Source organism: Lissotriton vulgaris, chromosome 9 (genome assembly GCF_964263255.1).
Source record: "Lissotriton vulgaris chromosome 9, aLisVul1.2, whole genome shotgun sequence".
NCBI lineage: Eukaryota > Metazoa > Chordata > Amphibia > Caudata > Salamandridae > Lissotriton > Lissotriton vulgaris.
Window position 1 is genome coordinate 626,297,405 of NC_141697.1, and position 18,899 is coordinate 626,316,303.

The 18,899-nt window shown below is 40.1% G+C and overlaps 1 protein-coding gene across 1 annotated transcript; it reads right to left on the minus strand.

The window, feature by feature from the left end:
* Positions 1-7,050: 7,050 nt before the first annotated feature.
* Positions 7,051-17,985, minus strand: LOC147691985 (R3H domain-containing protein 4-like). The gene is made up of 2 exons (XM_086936712.1): positions 17,591-17,985; positions 7,051-7,541 (listed from the first exon to the last, which is right to left on the minus strand). Exons 1-2 carry the CDS (start codon positions 17,916-17,918, stop codon positions 7,096-7,098), a joined length of 774 nt encoding a protein of 257 aa, XP_086792838.1. The 5' UTR covers positions 17,919-17,985; the 3' UTR covers positions 7,051-7,095.
* Between the last annotated feature and the right edge of the window lie 914 nt (positions 17,986-18,899).

The window sequence follows — 18,899 nt, forward strand, 5'->3', positions numbered from 1 at the left end:
CACAGCCCTGTACACGGATACAACAGAAAATTATGAGCAGGAAGACATCTCCCGAGTTCACCAAGGGAACTGCGCAAAGGCTTCCGGAACAACTACATTATGCCTCAGGCAAGTTGACGTACAAAGCATTGCAAAAATTATCAGGAAAAGTCGACAAGATAGCGCCCCAGGTCCAAACGGCGTTACGCAAGCCATCTATAAGGAGGATCCACAGTACTGGGCTAACAAACTTAACTTACTGTTTCGATCGGTAACCAACACAGGCGGCATCCCCGAGAGCTGGAGGGGGGCGATCATAACTCCTATCTATAAAGGAGGAGATCGTAAGGATCCTAACAACTATCGCCTGATCGCCCTCCTCGACGCAGAATCAAAATACTATGCGTCTTCGATACTAGCTGATCTGATCGAATGGTCTGAAATGAACAGTAAAATACCACCGAACCAGACTGGATTTCGCCATGGCATGGATACAATGACGAACGCCATGGCCCTATGCCCGATCGCTGAAAAAAGTCTACAGAATTCCCAGGAGCTCTACACGTGCTTCGTGCACTTTAAGGCGGCCTTTGACCGCGTCAATAGGCAAACGCTTTGGCCAAAACTAAAGCATCAGGGCCTACCAGACTCAATTCTTTTGCCCATTATCAACCTACATACCGGAACGTGGATGCAGGTAAAAATCGACAACGGGCGCCACTTGACCAGGAAGATCTATACCGATGATGGACTAAAGCAAGGCTGCGTCTTGGCTCCACATTTATTTAACTTGTTTATGAGTGACCTGACAGAATGCTTAGACAAGGTCAACGCACATCCTCCCAGGCTAGGTACCCTTCGTCTAACGCACCTATCATACGCGGACGACGTGGTACTGTTGAGCCAGACAAGAATTGGCCTTCAACGCCTGCTACACGACCTGTCCAGTTATACAAAAAGGAACCTGCTAACAATAAACATCAGGAAAACAAAGACATTGCTCATAACACGACGTCGCAAAAATCAGCCAATCTTCCAAATAAATTATGATCATCTGGAAGCCGTGAACAGCTATAAATACTTGGGGGTATACCTAGATAAGCGCCTAAACTTCCAAGAGCATTTTAAAGCCGTAGAAAATAAGGGGGCAACTCTATTGCACGCCTTTGCCAGACTGGCAACCGAGCTAAAGGGTCCTCTCGTATCCCCTTTACTAATCGCAATGAAAGCAAAATTACTGCCCACAATAGCATACGGCAGCATCTTGCACCACGGAAAAAGTGCCACCCTCCTGGACAAAATACAAACTAAAGTCTTCAAACGGGTTTTTGTGTTACCAAGTAGTTCTTCTCCAGCTCAAGTTAGACTTGAGTTCGGACTACAATCTCAGGTTTTGCTGAAAAAATATGAAGCCATCAAATTCTGGTACAATGTCTGAATGAATAAGGAGAACATAATGAACGGCGCACTCTGGGAAGCAATCCAGACTAGTCCGAACTCTGACTACTCAAAGTACCTAAAACTTTCACTAGAAGCAACCGAGCTGGGAACCTTGTGGGAAACAAAACTGCCAGTTCCTTCGTTTAACCAGGTGATTAAAAGGATCGCTAAGAAACACTCGTTTCTTACTGACAAAATAACTTTTAGCACCCGAACCCACGCTTGGATGACTATTAAATCGTACACAAGACTCGCTCCAGCAGTTTACCTAGACACCGCATTCTCACTGACACTTAAACGTAAATTTCTCCTTTTACGGATGGGCATTCTGCCCACAAAACTAGATCAATCTAAATGGAGACCGCAAGAAACAACGGAATGCGATCTTTGTGGCGTAGGTAAACAAGACATTATGCACATAGTCTGTATCTGTTCTGCAATGTATCAAGATCGAAGGCACTGGCTGAAAGACAAACTCAACGAGCAAGGAGTCCGCACCTGTCGATCTGCGATTGTCCAGATTCTATGTTCAGCGGACCCACAACTGATCTGCCGATCAGTAAAATTTCTGGACAGCTTTGTGAAAAAAAACGAGGCCCACAGCCATCGAACCGACCTTCGTCGAGAGCTAAGAACACTGTTTGAATGACAACTTCGTGCTCTAGCAAAGCCCACTGAAACCAGTGGCAGCCTTTTTGTAACATACTTTTATCCTCATTTTTTAAAATTCTCCTCCCCTTCCCTTTTGCTACTTACTATTCCTTCCCTATTTCTTAAAAGTTGTTTTAACCTCTTGGATGCTAATGACAAGGGTAACTCGTCATGCACTTTTCATTGATTTCAATGGAAACTAAATGAGCCCAAAAATATTGCCTTAGCAGTAAAGGGGTTAAACGCCGTAGAATGTTATACATTGTAATGGTTTTAACTAACCAAGCAATAAAGAATTTACTTACTTACTCTCTAAGTGAAAATGACAAGCAAATTGTAAGCCTGGGTTTGTCATACTGGCAAAATAATTACTTTGATTACGCAAAAACAAGACTCAATATATGCAAAAGCATGAGGAAATAAAAACAAAAAAAATTCTACATTCTAGCCATCCGAGATGTAGTTAAAACAAGGACACCAGGAGAAATACCACTACAAGGCAGGCCTTCAAACAACCTGGCCCAGTCTGACATGCCACTATTGAATGCTCCCACAGGATTTATGGATTTAAAACAATGTAAGTCCAGTAAGGGAAGGCAACACAAAACTAGACAAGAAACGCAGTTTAAGCCTAAATCCACTTTTAATACCGTCACTATGAGAGACTCAAAAGACATTTTCCACGAACAAGGAGTAAAACAAATCAAACAACTAAATTACAGAATACAAGGTACAAAAAATAAACTCAAATGGCAAGATCGTAAATATCAGTAACTGATGAAGAAATTGAAAGACAACAAAACAATTGTAATACACAATTCAGACAAAGGCGGGAACATCGTGATTTGGAGTTAGGCTGAATACACAACAGAAGCGTATGCACAACTTAATGGCAGAACTTGCTAGGTGAGAATGAGTAGCTCTAATTTAAAATTTGTGTATACTGAATTCTATTACAAGCTTCACACATGGTAAAGAAGAGATTTAATCACATCACTGGAGTACAACTTTCTAAGAAATGATAACCCAGTCATACCAACAATATATTTTATTCCAAAAGTCCACAAGGACCAAGTGAAACCTCCCGGCTGACCAATCTTATCTGCTCACAACAGTACGCTAGAGCATACCTCGCAATATGTTGACTACTTTTTACAAAACCATTTGAAAACATTGCCCTCTTATGTACGTGATACGAGCGATTTTCTGAGGAAACTGAAGAACATAAAATGGAAAAGTAACTATTGTTTCATGGCACTAGATGTGACTTCTTTATAAATCAGCATCCAGCTTAATGATGGGATAAAAGCAGCATTATAGCATTTTCTAAATAAGGACATGGGTCATCCAAGTGAACATAAAAAAATGTTGACAGACATGGTTATTTTCTGTTTACACAATAATGTGTTTATGTTCAATAACGTACTGTATCAATAAACAAGGGGCGTAGCTATGGGGACCAGCTTCTCCCCTAGCTATGACTGTCTACACATAGGATTGTGAGAGGAGCTGGTCCTAAATGTCACACATTCCCACTATGTCAAAGATAACATAACAACATGGTTACTCTACATTGATGACTTTTTTGTCAGTTGGGAAGGCACTGAGGAACTAGCTAAGCAATTTGTGAAAGATATTACCATCAATGAATGTAATTTACGCTTCACAGCTACAAACAACAACCTTCCTAGACACACAGCTATACATCAGGAATGACAAAATTGAAAATAAGTTGTTTAGGAAACAGACAGCAGGAAACTCTCCCCTGCACACCAGTAGCTCTCATCCAAGACACCTGGTCAACAGTATTGCTTATTCCTTATGGCGAGATGCTGCGTTTAAGATGAATACACAGCAATTATGAAGATCTCAGTGCAGCACAGTCAGACTGTAGAGAGAGGTTTCTAGATAGGGGTTATTCACGTAAAACCACTGAAGAAGCTATCCTAAAATCATTGGCCCAGCCAAAAGAAGAAACACTTAGGGACAATGAAGCAGGCGAAGACAAAGGAGTGGAGGGGGTAACAACTGACACCAAGGGAGACAGCAATGAGTTCAGAATAATCATGTAATACATTAATCAGCACAAAAAATGCAGTCCATAATAAAGCAGAATTGGCCTTTGATACTCAATGATGCGGTCATTGGATCGCAGTTATCTCAGAGAGTATCTATTACTTACAGCAGAGGGCCATCAATGAGGGATCAGGTGGTCAAAACGAGTCCTGAAATTATTAAAGGAACCAGCTGGCTGCAAACACACAAAGGGTTTTACTAATGTAAATCATGTAAGGCATGTGTAAGAAATAGAGAGTAACCCTTCAACCAAAAGGGAACTGGGTAAGTCACAAAATTAAAACGAAAATGTTCCCTTGGTGTTGTTTCGTTTATAGGTTTTCACAGTCAATCAACTAGTCTAATCATGTATATTTCATGGATCTAAGTCATCTAGTTAGATCTCTTCTTTATGGTATTCCAACATTCACTCACCACACAGATATAAGTAGAACCACAAAGAGGCACTTTGTTCAGTAGAGATATTCAACCTCACAACTCCAAATGTACATTCTATGTTGGTTTATTAATTTACTTATTTTTTTATTTTTTGACTTGTCCAGGAAGACTTTTCTGAAGTGGGATTGTGCATTAGAGAGCGGAGTGCTGCCTTTACAGAGCAACCATCAACATAAGTGATTTTATGCCAACTAAATGGCATTGAAGAAGACGATTAGTCACACTTTCGATTTATGTTCCCCAGATAAACAAGCAAAGCATATTAAGAGAGCCCCCTGCCAGCCACATTCAGTAACACAAACCTGTCAGCACACACGCATTGATAAAATATGATCCACACAATAAATGAAATGAAGCAGCACATAGGTCCCCTCTGGCTCGGGCCTGTAGGTGGGGCCAGCCGTTGACCCCTCAGGTGACCCATGGGCACTGATGGACTGGCGTGTCCTGTAGGTCAGTGGTTCCCAAACTTTTGACTCCTTAGGAACCCCATTGAGTCCCCACTGGAAGCCGGGGACCTCCAAGCAATTTGTATGATTTAAATTTCAAAAATTAAAAAAGTAATTTGAAAAAAATGAACACACGTTTGCACACAAAACAAATACTCAAATTACTAATAATTTTAAGAAAATATTTACAGGCCCTCATCACCATGGAAAATCACTTTTTGCGGCGTTCCCGTGGCGATAGGGGCTTAGCCTTATTTACAAGGCAGCGTTAAGCCACTTAACGTTGTTTAACGCTGCCTTGTAAATAAGACCCCCTTTCATCCAATGCTTAGCGTTAAAGGGTGGGCAGTGGGTAATGCCTGGGTGTTTCATCTGCAACACCCATTGATTTTGACGCTGCCCCCTATTTACAAGCGTAAATGGGAGGCAGTGCCAAAATTGAGACCAGGGACAACCGGGTCTTAGCAGGAGAAATGCTTCATTTCTACTCGTTTTTGCAAAACGCCTTGGATTGTTTATCTTCAGGAAGGTGACCATTCCTGCACCTCAACAATCTTTAAAAAAAATGCCATTTTATATTTTTCATGTGCGCTGCATTAAGCAGCACACATAGAAGTGACAAAACGACAATTCAAGATTGTTTATGTGCAGGAAGGGGGAACTTCCTGTACATAAACAATCTTCCCCTGTAAAGTGTAGAGCCAGCGCAGGGCTCCACCATATTCTTGTAAATATGGTGCAGCCCTGGGTTTCTGAAGTGGCGTAGTTTGTTGTTAAGCCAAGGATGCTAACGACACTCTTCACCACTTCTGTTGTATTTTGTATTGAAAGAATTTGCAAGAAAACAAAAAAGGTTAATGGGAAGGTTGGTGCTGCGTCTCCGTGACTAACTTTTCAATGGTTGGCTTTATTTCGCAGTAGGAGGCTCCTGCCAGGGCCAGACTGGAAACCCAAAGCAGCCCTTGGCAAATGATTTCAGACCAGTCCCCATACTGAGTGCAGTGAGTGAGCCTGACCACTACAAAGGGGACTTTAGGTGTCTCTCCCCCCAAGCAATTTAGGAAACAATGGTGCAGTCTACAACACATATCATTATATATTGAATTGTAGTAGCTTTTAAAGAATAGTAAATGAAGACCTGACTATGCACCAGAATACGACAATCTTTCTGGGGGTTCTTCAATGATTCCCCCACTATCACCCTCCAATAGTGCTTCTCATCTCTCCATAGCCCCGCTCTGTCACATGTATTTCCGTTTCTATAGCATCTCTCATACCTTTGTAGTGATGTCAGAGCACTTTACATCACACACATATAGAGACAGTGAATCATACATGTAAATCAGTGTACAGAAAATGTTACATGAGGCAAAGGGGTTTATGAGGTGTAGAATTCACGTCATTCATACTGGTAGGCATTTTTAAAGAGTGCTTGTTCTGGAGATGCACAAACCCAGGATTCTGAAAATAACACAGTGGTTAGCAATGACTTTACCAATAAAAATGTATTTCCACCCAAATAAACCTTTTTAGCAGCATCAGCATAATGAAAGACTGGGAAAAAATATAAGTTACTAACTTTTACCTTACAGTTTGCAAGCAGCTCTTTGATGACAGGTTATAGGTCTATTTGATAGATTACGACTGTCACTGATGAACTGCAGAGTAACAAAAGAATCCCTGTGACAAAAGCAGTAACGCACTGACCTATGCATATAAAATAATGTTTCTTAAAATTCATGGTACACTTCCTTGCAGTAGGCATATTAACCCTCTGTGCTACATTTGATAAGTCAAAGCTGCCACCAGAAAAAACTCTCCTCTCTCCAGCAGGGACATTAATCACTGGCATTATCTCGAAACTTTTATTGTTCTTTAATAACTGCTAATTAAACAAGATACTTTGCAGTGCTTTTAAAACTGATGTCTGCGGACCCCCTGGGAATGTGTCAGAGACCCCTGGGGGTCCGCGGACCACAGTTTGGGAAACACTGCTGTAGGTGACATAAAGGGACATGGGACAGGGACACCAGGCGGAGAAGGGGATCGATTCCAGTAGGCATCAACTCATCCGTCCCAAGTAGGCAGACAGCAGCAGTTCAGTGGGCAAGAAGACGTCATGCGTGTTACTCACCATCATCCAATGCTTGCCTTCATGGTCAGAACTAGCAGAGGCGAGGTCCATGTACTGGCAGAGAGCATGAAGCAGCAGCCATTCATAGCTGTTCTGTAGCATGGCCATGTACACAGACTCAGGGCTCACAGAAAAAAATGTCAACAGCTCCTCCTCCAAACCCTCCAAGGTACCCATTGGTATCTGTCGGCGTCTCAGTGCTGAGCGCATGCTGCGACTGATACGCTGAAAACACTCTTCGGGTGTTAAAGCAGGATGCTCTTTCCTTTTGGCCTCCATCTTGGGGCCCAGCTTCGCGTTTGGCTTTCTTCGTGTCTCCTCCTCCAGAAAGCGAATAACTCTCTCCTGTTCCTCACCTGAACGGTTCATGAAGTTGATGGAGCGAGCTTTAGAAAATATTTTATTCTAGCTCGTGATGTCATACTCTCATAACATGAACTAATCAATTAATGAGCTGTTGCATGATTTGTTTGATTAAACCAACCTAAATTAAGTTTGCACCACACATATACACGCGGGAAACTAATTACATGTGCTCTTGTTGCATTTGCAAGTCTGTTTTTGTAACACATTATTAATATTGTCCTGTTTGTTATGTCTGTCCTATTGCCTTTGTCACTATTAATATGCAGCTGATCATTCATGGCATGTGCTTTTATATGTGCTTATATGTATGTCCTATGTTGTGTTTGTCTGTCTGTGTATTATTTAATCATCTTTTTACTCTTTCAGAAACATAAAGCTGGATTACATGAAGAATGGTGGATATTTTATGTGCTGCTTTAAATGTTTGCTTTTGCTAAATGTCTTTTTATTAGTGGGTTAATTAATAATTAATAAGGGATTGGGTGGTACAGAAGGGTTTGTTTTACCTGAATTAATTATTCTTTTGTGTTTGTTTAAATAATAGTTTTCTGAAAAAGTGACGCAAGCTGAAAGTGGCGCAGTGACGCAAGTTAAAAGTGGCGCAGTGACGCAATCAGAAGTGGCGCAGAAAAGGCCTGCTGATGTTGAAAGCCACATGAGAAACCCATATTTTGAAGTGGATGATAAACTTTTATTCTGAAGTCACTAGAAAATGAACTGCTAAAGTCAACTCTGTGGAGTGGGTTTGGATGTGCCACGGAAAGCTCAGAACGGACAGGCTCAAGGTTGAAAAGAAGAGACGTGAAAAATGTTGTATTGCTTGAACATTTTTGCTACAAAATGTAGCAGACTAAGGAACTGTCGCCAGGATTCTGTGCATGAACAATGGCTCTGTGTAAAGCCTGATCTCGTGGTGGAAGATGTCACAGTTTACTGTGGCGTGAGGTGGTTTAGCCAATGGAGAGCCAGAATTCAGCTAATGGAATGTGAAAAAATATGTTAGCTCAGCTTAATTTAGGGTATAAGAATAGGCTTTAGCTGCAAACTTTTGGCTTACGCTTCTTGATACCAGAGGGACGTTCTGCTGTCCGATGATTACACGTAAGGAAATGTAACTTTTTAAGACTTTGTTTCCAGGCGATGAGGGTAGAGACAGAGAGTTAGTTAGGTTTTGGAAATGCTCTTTTTCACTTATTTCTGCTAATGAATAATATTATCTTGAATTAAGCTCTCTTTATAAAATGCTGAATAAAACTTTTTTTATGACTTTTTTTAATGCTTGCTTAATAGAGTTCCAGACCTAAGTTTACCTGAATATGTTTGAATAAAACTTTTAAAATGACAAGCTGGTCTTGTTTATTGTGAATGTCTTAAACAAACATACTGATCCATTCACCTCATTCTCTATGTTTTTATGGGCCTGGTATTGATTGGTAAGTGTGATGGTGGATTGTGACATCATTTATAAAGAATTTTAGTTTTTGGGCTTCATCAATTTGGTAGCTTCAGACGGTTATATGTTGTTTTTGACATGCATGTTACATATATGTTGGTATAGACATAGGATTGATGTTTAACAACTGTTAAGTTTTCTTGATTTTGTCAGATTGTTATATGTAGTATGTAATCTTTAGGGTTTTTCCAGCTGTGAAAAATTCCTGTTTGCCATGGCAAGAGTAGTGTGACTGGAAGAGTTACACAGTGCATTTGTCTGTTTCAAAATTGTGGTATAGAATATATCACGTGTTGTGGACGTACAACACAACTTTAGGGACCTTAGATTGCATGGTTGAATGTATAGTGAGGATTGCCTATGAAATTGTAGCATTAAGCAGAGGGACCTGGTGAGCCTGTTTTAAAACTTTCTGTGAAAAGAGTAGTAGGATTTATCCAAGCTTGAGAGATGGGTGAGATAGCGTAGCGTCGTCTATTCTTATCAACGCCTGACATTTTCTGTGGTTGGTTCAAGTCCTGCCAAGAATTCGTGTGTGTATGATTAGGGTTTTCTTGTTTGAAAGTGTGTGAATGGTTTGTAAACTGAAGGGTAGGGTAGGAATTACTCTATTGGCAATTGAAACTATTCTGTGAGAATAGCGTCGTCTATTCCACGTTGAGAATACTTGAATGAATGTATATAAAACTATCTCTTTGTTTAGAGAAGCAGACAAATGGTTTCCTTTATGTAGTTATTAATTGCGTTCAAAAAGTAATAGGAAAGCGTTTTTGAGCCTTCAGGGTAAAGAATACGCTTTTTTAGAGTATTGCGCGTTATTTTAAAGGCATTGTGCGCTGTTTAAATACATTTAAAAGTGCCCCGATCGAAAATTCTGAAGGGAGGGGCTATTTTGGGAGTGGAAGCGTGTGAGGAGAGCCTGCAGCTGCAGCCTGCTGTATACGTCAGAGCCTGTCGCGCTCTGATTGGTTCAGGTTTCCTAGAATGTCTGGGCAAAGCAGCGCTCTCATTGGCTGAGGCGCGATTGAATGGTCGAAATTTGTTTACAGTTGCAAGTATTCCTGTATTGGTTTTTGTCCTCCTCGCAGATTGCGCTATTTTTAGAAAGTACTGGCTTGATTGCATGTCATATTACAGCTGACTTATGTGCTGGCGAGCGTTGCACTAAGTGAAGGGTACGTTGTGAGGTCGTTCAGTCAGTTGCACTTGTGAACATCTCCGTTTTAAATTCATTAATGTTAAAGCGTATAGCTTAACTAATCTGTGTGCCGAGCATTTGGGTAACAGAGCATTTTGTAAAGGAGGGGGGCGTAAGGGGAGAGCTGCCTGCAGTGGCTGGCTACGTCAGCCGCCGCGCTCCCATTGGTAGAAAGGCCGTCGCATCATAAGAAAGCTGCGCTGTGATTGGGCGAGGCTCTCTCAGCCGCGCTCTGGTTGGTTTAGGCGTCTGGAGTGTTTTCTAGCCAAGCCGCTCTCTGATAGGTTCACGCACAGTAAAGCAGCGCTGTAATTCGCTGACAGTGTTTCTGTGTCTAAAGTGGTTGCGCGATGACTGGCTGATGCATACTGAATAAATTATTATAAATAAGTATCCCCGTTTTTTTTTTGTTCCCTTCCTCGCCGCGCTATTGTGGTAAAAAGAGAGTGTCACAGCTGACGTGAGAATTCGAGCGTTCGTCTCGTGCACATACTGTAAGAGAGGGGCTGCTCCTGCTTGGAGCGCGAGGAAAGAAGTTCGAGCTGCAGCGGCTGTGTGCGTCATAGCCGCCGCGCTCTGGTTGGCTAAGGCGTTTGGTGCATTGGGGCAGAGCAGCGCTCTGATTGGCTGGAAAGTACGGCGAATTGCAGCAAGGCTGTGTTGTGATTTACCAAGAGTTTCTCTTGCTTTAATTACCCTTGCCGCGATTGTTATCGTGTCACAGCTGATGTGTGACCAGCGCGAGAGAAAGATAGAGACTGTACTAGCAGCGTGTATATTACAGCTACAGCCGTGCTGTGATTGGCTGAGCGTTACGAAAGCTGCGCTCTGATTGGTTGGAGTTTCATGAAAGCCGTGCTATGATTGGGCGAGGCATATATCGCGCAGTGATTGGCTGAATGCGCGTTGCTGCTTGCCGATTGTGTATATTTGTCCCCGTTCAGTTTTCATCCCTCGCTACAGCTGCGTTTATCACAGCTGATGTGTTTAAGTGACAGTGGGCTTGTTGGCAGAGGAGGGGCTGTTTGGAGCGTGAGAGCTGGAGGAGAGAAACAGAGACTGCTGTGACAGTGCGTGTCACAGTAAAGGTGGGCTGAAATTGGCTGAGTGTCAAGGGATAGTCGCGCGCTGATTAACACCTTGGCTGCTAAGGGTTTTCCCGCTGGGTGCTGGAACTCATTTTTTCCCATTGTTCATGACAAGGTCAGCTCGTCATAAGCGCAGCGCAGGTAACACCCATGACGAGCTGACCTTGTCATTAGCATGGAAGGGGTTAAGCTAAGTGCTGCAGTGTCACAGGAGGAGCTGCGACCTGATTGGTCGAGGAGAAGAGCTGTGCCCTAATTGGTTAAAGACGGCGAGGGAGCTGTGACCAGATTGGCTGTGCGCTGGTATCAAGACTGCCGAGGAGTTGCCTGCCGAGGAGTGGCAAAGGGGAATTAAAGCGCTGTGATCGTGCTGGTAATTGATTATAGCCAGCTGATGCTTGAGGAAGTATTAACCTCTTCCAAGCTCAGTTTAAAATGGGTGTCAGCCACGTGTAGCAGCAGAAGTAGGGCAGTGAATAAATAAAAGAATTCAGAAACACTTTAAAAGTGTAATTTGCAGCAGGAGGCAAATTTAAAGCTGATTATTGCAGGGGGAGGTCTAAAGGGTTTTTACAGCAAGACAAATTATTTAAATTAAAGGGAAACAGATCAAGTTTTCTTTTTCCACAGCTGTTGAAGCAGAAAGGTGTGTAAGTGAAAAATAAGTACATTTAAAACACATGTGATTATATGTTGGTATTTATTGTTGTAAATAAATATTTTGCGTTGCTATTGTTTTTGCAAATTTATGTTTTTCTTTCCAGGTTTATTAAAATTAGCGATGCAGGTAAATTAGGAGTTATATTAAATTGATCAGGTTATAAAGGTATACTTCACCTGACCTTGTCAAATTAATTAATTAATTGATCAGTAAACGCTATTAGGCCAATTAAGTGAACGTAATTACTTATTGTAATTATTTTAATTAATTTTAATAAAGGTAAGTATATTAAAATATGGATCAAAATTATTCTAAGAAGAAGAAAATGTTTCTCTGCTATCAGAACATGGAAAATATATTCAAACAGGTTAAAAGGGTTGTTGCTACATGTGAGAGCAAATTAATGAATACACAGGTGAGTAATGAAGTAACTAGTAAGCATAATAAAAATACAGGTGCTACCACAAAAGAAATAATTTTTAATGAAAATCCAATTTCTGAATTAGCAAATGTAAATAATGAACCTGACAGAGAAGGATTTATTTATCAGTGTAAAAATGATGTTGAAAATACAGATCAGGACAGAAATTCAGGCAAACCGCCAGAGCAGATTAATGTGTGTTATCAAAGTGTCACAACAGGTAGGTATGATGTGATGCTTAGTACTTCTGGAATTAATATTCCTGATCATGTAAGTTCTACAAATGATTTATTGGAGCAGTTAAAGTCAGACATGGAAGCAGTGACAGTTCCTGTGACAATTGGACCTGTTCCCCCAGTGGTTAGAAAAGATGAAACTAGTCCCACAGCTTTAACGGTCCCAATTCAAAAGTTTGCTGAAAAACTTTATTCTAATGTACCTGAAAATGAGTTAGTAATGATTCCAACTCAGCAAGAGAGAGTGATGACTCTAGCTTTACCTAGTGAAAACTTTGACGTTGACCTGATTGACCTGACACAGCCTGGTGAGTACAAATTACTTGATAATACAATCAGTACAGACAGTTTAAAAAGATTACAGGATGATGAGGACATGGAAGGTTTGAACAATACAGGTAAAATTGCCTCTGCCCATATAAAAGATTTAATTTGGGCTTTGAGAAAAAGGGGTAGTCTGAATAAATGGAAGACAAAATGGACGAAGAAAAAAGAGAAAGAAAAAGCGACTTTAGTTTTTGTAGGAGAGTGTAAAAATTCACAGATGCAGAGTGAGATAAATCAGCAGCAACAGTTACTGAATGAACAGCTACAAATTCAGCGACAGGTGGTGATTCAGCAGAATGAGATACCTCCGCCGCCATTTTTAAATCATGTTAATGAGCAGAAATACAATACAGATACAGGATTCAGTGGAGTCCAGGAAAACAGACCTGATCCAGTTAAAATTGCAAACAAGCAGGGAAACTCATTTTCTAATGTTCCACAGTACAAGATGAAGCCAGAAACAATTCCTGTTATTGAAACATTCATTAAGCAGGGTGTCCTAAAAGAGATTGAGAACAGTCTTTGTAATTCACCAGATAAGCCAGATGAAACGTACAAAATAGTACAGGACCCGAGAAAGGTTAACGACCCTTGTTGTCCTATTGTGCCCAAACCAGTAGAGATGCTTTGTCAGATACCACATGATACTGAGTGGTATTGGGTTCCAATGCACCCATTGAGACAAATAATTTTTGTTTTCAGGTTCCAAGAGAGAATTCCCAGACAGGTAACTATTATGATTCAGGCAATGGAATACCCTAAGACGCAAAAACAGATAAGAATGCTCCTAGGCATGGTTGCATACTGTTGCCAATGGATTTGTGCTTTCCCAGTATTTGCAAAACAATTGCGGAGACTGACAAAAGCAGATATAAAAGGCCCAATTGTCCTGACAGAAATTAAAAAAATTAAACTTGAGGCCTTTGAGCAATTTAAAAAGAATTTGTGTGAAGCTCCTGTTCAGGGCATGCTAGACTTCAATAAAGAAATTGAGCTTCTTGATCGAATAGCTAAGATAAAATGTGCTGGAAATGGAGAGGAAAATGATATTGTCTCAAAAGGCGATGAGCACGCAGGTACCATTGTTAAATTTTGTGCTCAGGAGTGGGTTGCAATCAATGGGGAAAAATTCAATGAACATGTTTCAAGCATCCTCATACTAATCTTAGCAATTCAGACATGGCAAGAATTAAAACAATTACAAGATGAGGCACATGTTGAAGAGAAAAACACATGGCTCAAAGAAGGTTGCAGACAGAGAGAGGAAGATGAAAGGGTTTACAAAGATGGCGGACCTGTTATGTCCAATTGCATGATTGCTGACATGGCACAGATGTACCATGGTCCAGGTCATTTAGCAAGAGACACAATGATTCAACTGTTCAGGGAAACATGTCTGACATGTCAGAAAAACACATGCCAGAAAAACAATCCAGATCAAAAGACATTTGAGAATTTGGGAACCATAGGCCGGGAGGGTGGTTCATTTGCAAAAATTCAAATAGATTTCTTAAAAATGCCCCAACAAAACAAACTGAGATATGTCCTAGTCATCATTTGTTTACTTTCAAAATGGTTAGAAGCTTTTCCAACAAGAAAGAATAATACAGTTTCTGTATTCCATCAGTTGGGAACAGATGTGGAAAAGGAGCAGGCTCATGATTTATTGCCAAAAGACTTGGTCAGAACAAAGGTTCATCGGAGGAGAAACTGTCTAGTACCCAGGTGGCAGAAAGCAAGACAGGTGATACTAGTCACAACAGATACTGGATGGATGCATATCAATCATACCCTTTGTGCACTTGCACCTGATAACATTGATGAAGTTAGTGAAGACACTACAACTGATTCAGACTCTGAAAAAGAAATTCCTGAAGAAAATCCAGATCTTGAAGATCGACAAGGTGGTCGACATCTGGATCATGATGTCAAAAATCAAGATATTGAAGATCGACCAGATGGTCGACATCTGTATGATGATGTCAATGTGAATGAAACATTGAATGAAGAAGATCTAGAGATTGTGATTCTAGATTCAGAAAATGATGAAAATCTGATAGAAAAAGAATGTCAAGGAAAAGAAGAAGATTCAGAAGCAGAAAATTCTGAGCAAGAAGATAATCAAGTCCAGAAGAGTATTGAAAAGCCGAAGAGTAGCTCTGTGTGCAGGAACAAGAATCATGAAACTGGGAAGCTGAAGGTGATTCCTGAAGAAGAGGAAGAATTACCAAGTACCAGCTGTAAGGATGATGTTCCTAACGGAGTGAAGCTGCCGAGTAAAGAAGTTCCTTGGTACAGATTTGAAGTCTCAGAAACAAATACAGATGGGAGTGATGAAGAGTCTGAAATAAGAAAATTCAGAAAAAGGGCTTGGAAAGCTGAATGTAAAGAAAGCAAGCCTAAGAAGAAACTCTTGAGAAAAAGTGATGTCTGGCCTAAAGATTTAAAGTTCAAATTCGAAGTGTCAAGTCAGAAGAGTGATTCAGACAAAAAAGAGCAAGCTGGAGAAAACATTGAAATGATTACCAGGAAGAGCAAAAGACCATTGAGACCAAATGTAAAATACAAGTCTCCAGAATAGGCCTACATAACTATCACTCCAATAGTTGAGGAGTGCAGTAGCAGTCAAAATGGTGACAATGACTAGGTTTAGTTTTCTTTAAGTTGAGGTCTATTTTGGCATAAGGCTGAAGAAATTTTGTTAGGGTGACACAAGGTCGAAGAAATTGTGTTAGCTGGAAACACTTTTATGTAAGACGCAAGGTCGAAGAAAAGATGTTTAGAATTTGAAAAAAAAAAAAGAGGGGGTATATACTATGTACTAATTTTTCAAAAATTTTCAAAAATTGACTTTTTTGTTTTTTGTTTTGTTTTATACTACTCAGATTGATAATTGTTTTGTTGGTGCAATTCAAAATGTAGTTATGCAAATGAAAACTCAGTTACCTAAATTCATTGGGGGGTTGGGGATTCAAAGGTGGAAAGGATCCAACTTAGCTGAATAAAGAAAGGGTAAAGGATACAGAATTAGTAAGATGTAAGACTCAATACTAATTATGAGATAGATGAAATTAGAGCTTAAATACTAATCCAGAGTAAGCCTGAAACATGTTCAATAGATAAAATTTTTAATTAAAATCTTTGGGTGTTGTGTGGTGATTTTGAAATCACCAGATGAGGGAGTTGATGGAGCGAGCTTTAGAAAATATTTTATTCTAGCTTGTGATGTCATACTCTCATAACATGAACTAATCAATTAATGAGCTGTTGCATGATTTGTTTTATTAAACCAACCTAGAATAAGTTTGCACCACACATATACACGCGGGAAACTAATTACATGTGCTCTTGTTGCATTTGCAAGTCTGTTTTTGTAACACATTATTAATATTGTCCTGTTTGTTATGTCTGTCCTATTGCCTTTGTCACTATTAATATGCAGCTGATCATTCATGGCATGTGCTTTTATATGTGCTTATATGTATGTCCTATGTTGTGTTTGTCTGTCTGTGTATTATTTAATCATCTTTTTACTCTTTCAGAAACATAAAGCTGGATTACATGAAGAATGGTGGATATTTTATGTGCTGCTTTAAATGTTTGCTTTTGCTAAATGTCTTTTTATTAGTGGGTTAATTAATAATTAATAAGGGATTGGGTGGTACAGAAGGGTTTGTTTTACCTGAATTAATTATTCTTTTGTGTTTGTTTAAATATTAGTTTTCTGAAAAAGTGACGCAAGCTGAAAGTGGCGCAGTGACGCAAGTTAAAAGTGGCGCAGTGACGCAATCAGAAGAGGCGCATAAAAAAACTGCTGATGTTGAAAGCCACATGAGAAACCCATATTTTAAAGTGGATGATAAACTTTTATTCTGAAATCACTAGAAAATGAACTGCTAAAGTCAACTCTGTGGAGTGGGTTTGGATGTGCCACGGAAAGCTCAGAACGGACAGGCTCAAGGTTGAAAAGAAGAGACGTGACACATTTTTTATTGCTTGAACATTTTTGCTACAAAATGTAGCAGACTAAGGAACTGTCGCCAGGATTCTGTGCATGAACAATGGCTCTGTGTAAAGCCTGATCTCGTGGTGGAAGATGTCACAGTTTACTGTGGCGTGAGGCGGTTTAGCCAATGGAGAGCCAGAATTCAGCTAATGGAATGTGAAAAAATAAGTTAGCTCAGCTTAATTTAGGGTATAAGAATAGGCTTTAGCTGCAAACTTTTGGCTTACGCTTCTTGATACCAGAGGGACGTTCTGCTGTCCGATGATTACACGTAAGGAAATGTAACTTTTTAAGACTTTGTTTCCAGGCGATGAGGGTAGAGACAGAGAGTTAGTTAGGTTTTGGAAATGCTCTTTTTCACTTATTTCTGCTAATGAATAATATTATCTTGAATTAAGCTCTCTTTATAAAATGCTGAATAAAACTTTTTAATGACTTTTTTTAATGCTTGCTTAATAGAGTTCCAAACCTAAGTTTACCTGAATATGTTTGAATAAAACTTTTAAAATGACAAGCTGGTCTTGTTTATTGTGAATGTCTTAAACAAACATACTGATCCATTCACCTCATTCTCTATGTTTCTATGGGCCTGGTATTGATTGGTAAGTGTGATGGTGGATTGTGACATCATTTATAAAGAATTTTAGTTTTTGGGCTTCATCAAAATCATTCCAGATCTCCACATAGGTTTTATTGTTGCAGGCTTCTGTAAACACACTGGGGGATGCCGTATGCACCATGTCTCCTTTCTCATTCCCATAGTCTTCGTGTTTCAAGAGGGTGATCAGGTACAGAGTGTTCCCCAGCCTTTGAAGACTCTTCCGCCCGTTGGCCTTTGGGATGAGATCAGAGTTGCGGATGGCCTGGTTGATGTAGTACTGCTTGAGCTTGGGAGGCAGGAACCTTTTTGACTGGGAACTTGGGAGTGGCGAAAGGCAGCTTTCAATGAGGCAGTAAGATTGGGGCTCTCCTTCTCCGCTCTTCATCAGCACCATGGTGGGGGGAGGAGGGGGAAAGACTGTTAGGGAGAATGGGGTGAGGGGGGACCCGAGCGGTGCCGCCCGAGGTATTCTATGTTGGTTTATTAAAAAAAATTTTTTTAAATCAGCATATGTACAGTTTATCAAAGAAAGATTTTTCTTTACTTATCATAACAGCTCATACATTATCTATAATTGGTTAACACATACTGAAATCCTATGCCTTGCAGTACACAATATCAATCTTCAGCATAACATTAAAAACATAAACATAAAAAACAATAATCATAAAACTACAGAGGTTTGTTGTCGACACGCTTCGGTGGGTTCTGCTTTGTGCACCACCTTCCTCAAGATAGTTAAAAACGAACACAATAATCTGAAAATACACAATTACAAAATTTCACAATCACTGTAGTACATTGGATTATGATTTAAATATCTCACATGCTCTACTCTTTATGAAGGCCTAATTAGACATGCCACCTCTTAATTTTTTGCTGTTTGTAGTCCCACTTAAATCAAATTATCTGATGTCCTGTGTGTCACTCATATTTCACCATGATTCTATAGGCTAATCCTATCTGTCCTTACACTATGAGCTCTAAGGTATGTGACTTTATTAGACGCTCATGTGCGATCCCTTCAATCACATTGTCTCATGTTCTATGTGTCAGTCTTTTATTCTTATTTGACACACAGCCCTTTTATCTTATTCTACAGACTGTTCCTTGCACCACATAGACATGCACGCATTTAGATCTTGGTTTGGTGTACCTTTATTTAAAAACTCTTGCAAGTTCCCTGTTGTACCATCTGGGGGTCTGGAGTGTGCTTCACCAATTTTTAATTTTGGCAAATGTGGAGATGAGTGTATATTTATCTATTAGTTGTCTTTAATGTTTTATCTCTCTATGTTTCACATGTTCTTATTTTATAAAATAACTCACCCTGAATGGTGAAGTCGAATTTGCACTCTTAAACCACCCCTGTTAT

What these genes read in the sequence shown, in the direction of transcription:
- LOC147691985 (XM_086936712.1), bottom strand. Translation starts at nt 17,918, where the DNA reads ATGGTGCTGATGAAGAGCGGAGAAGGAGAGCCCCAATCTTACTGCCTC. An exon ending in CTATGTGGAGATCTGGAATG is followed by an intron (nt 7,542 to 17,590) that starts ATTTTGATGAAG and finishes CTCGCTCCATCA; the next exon opens with ACTTCATGAACCGTTCAGGT.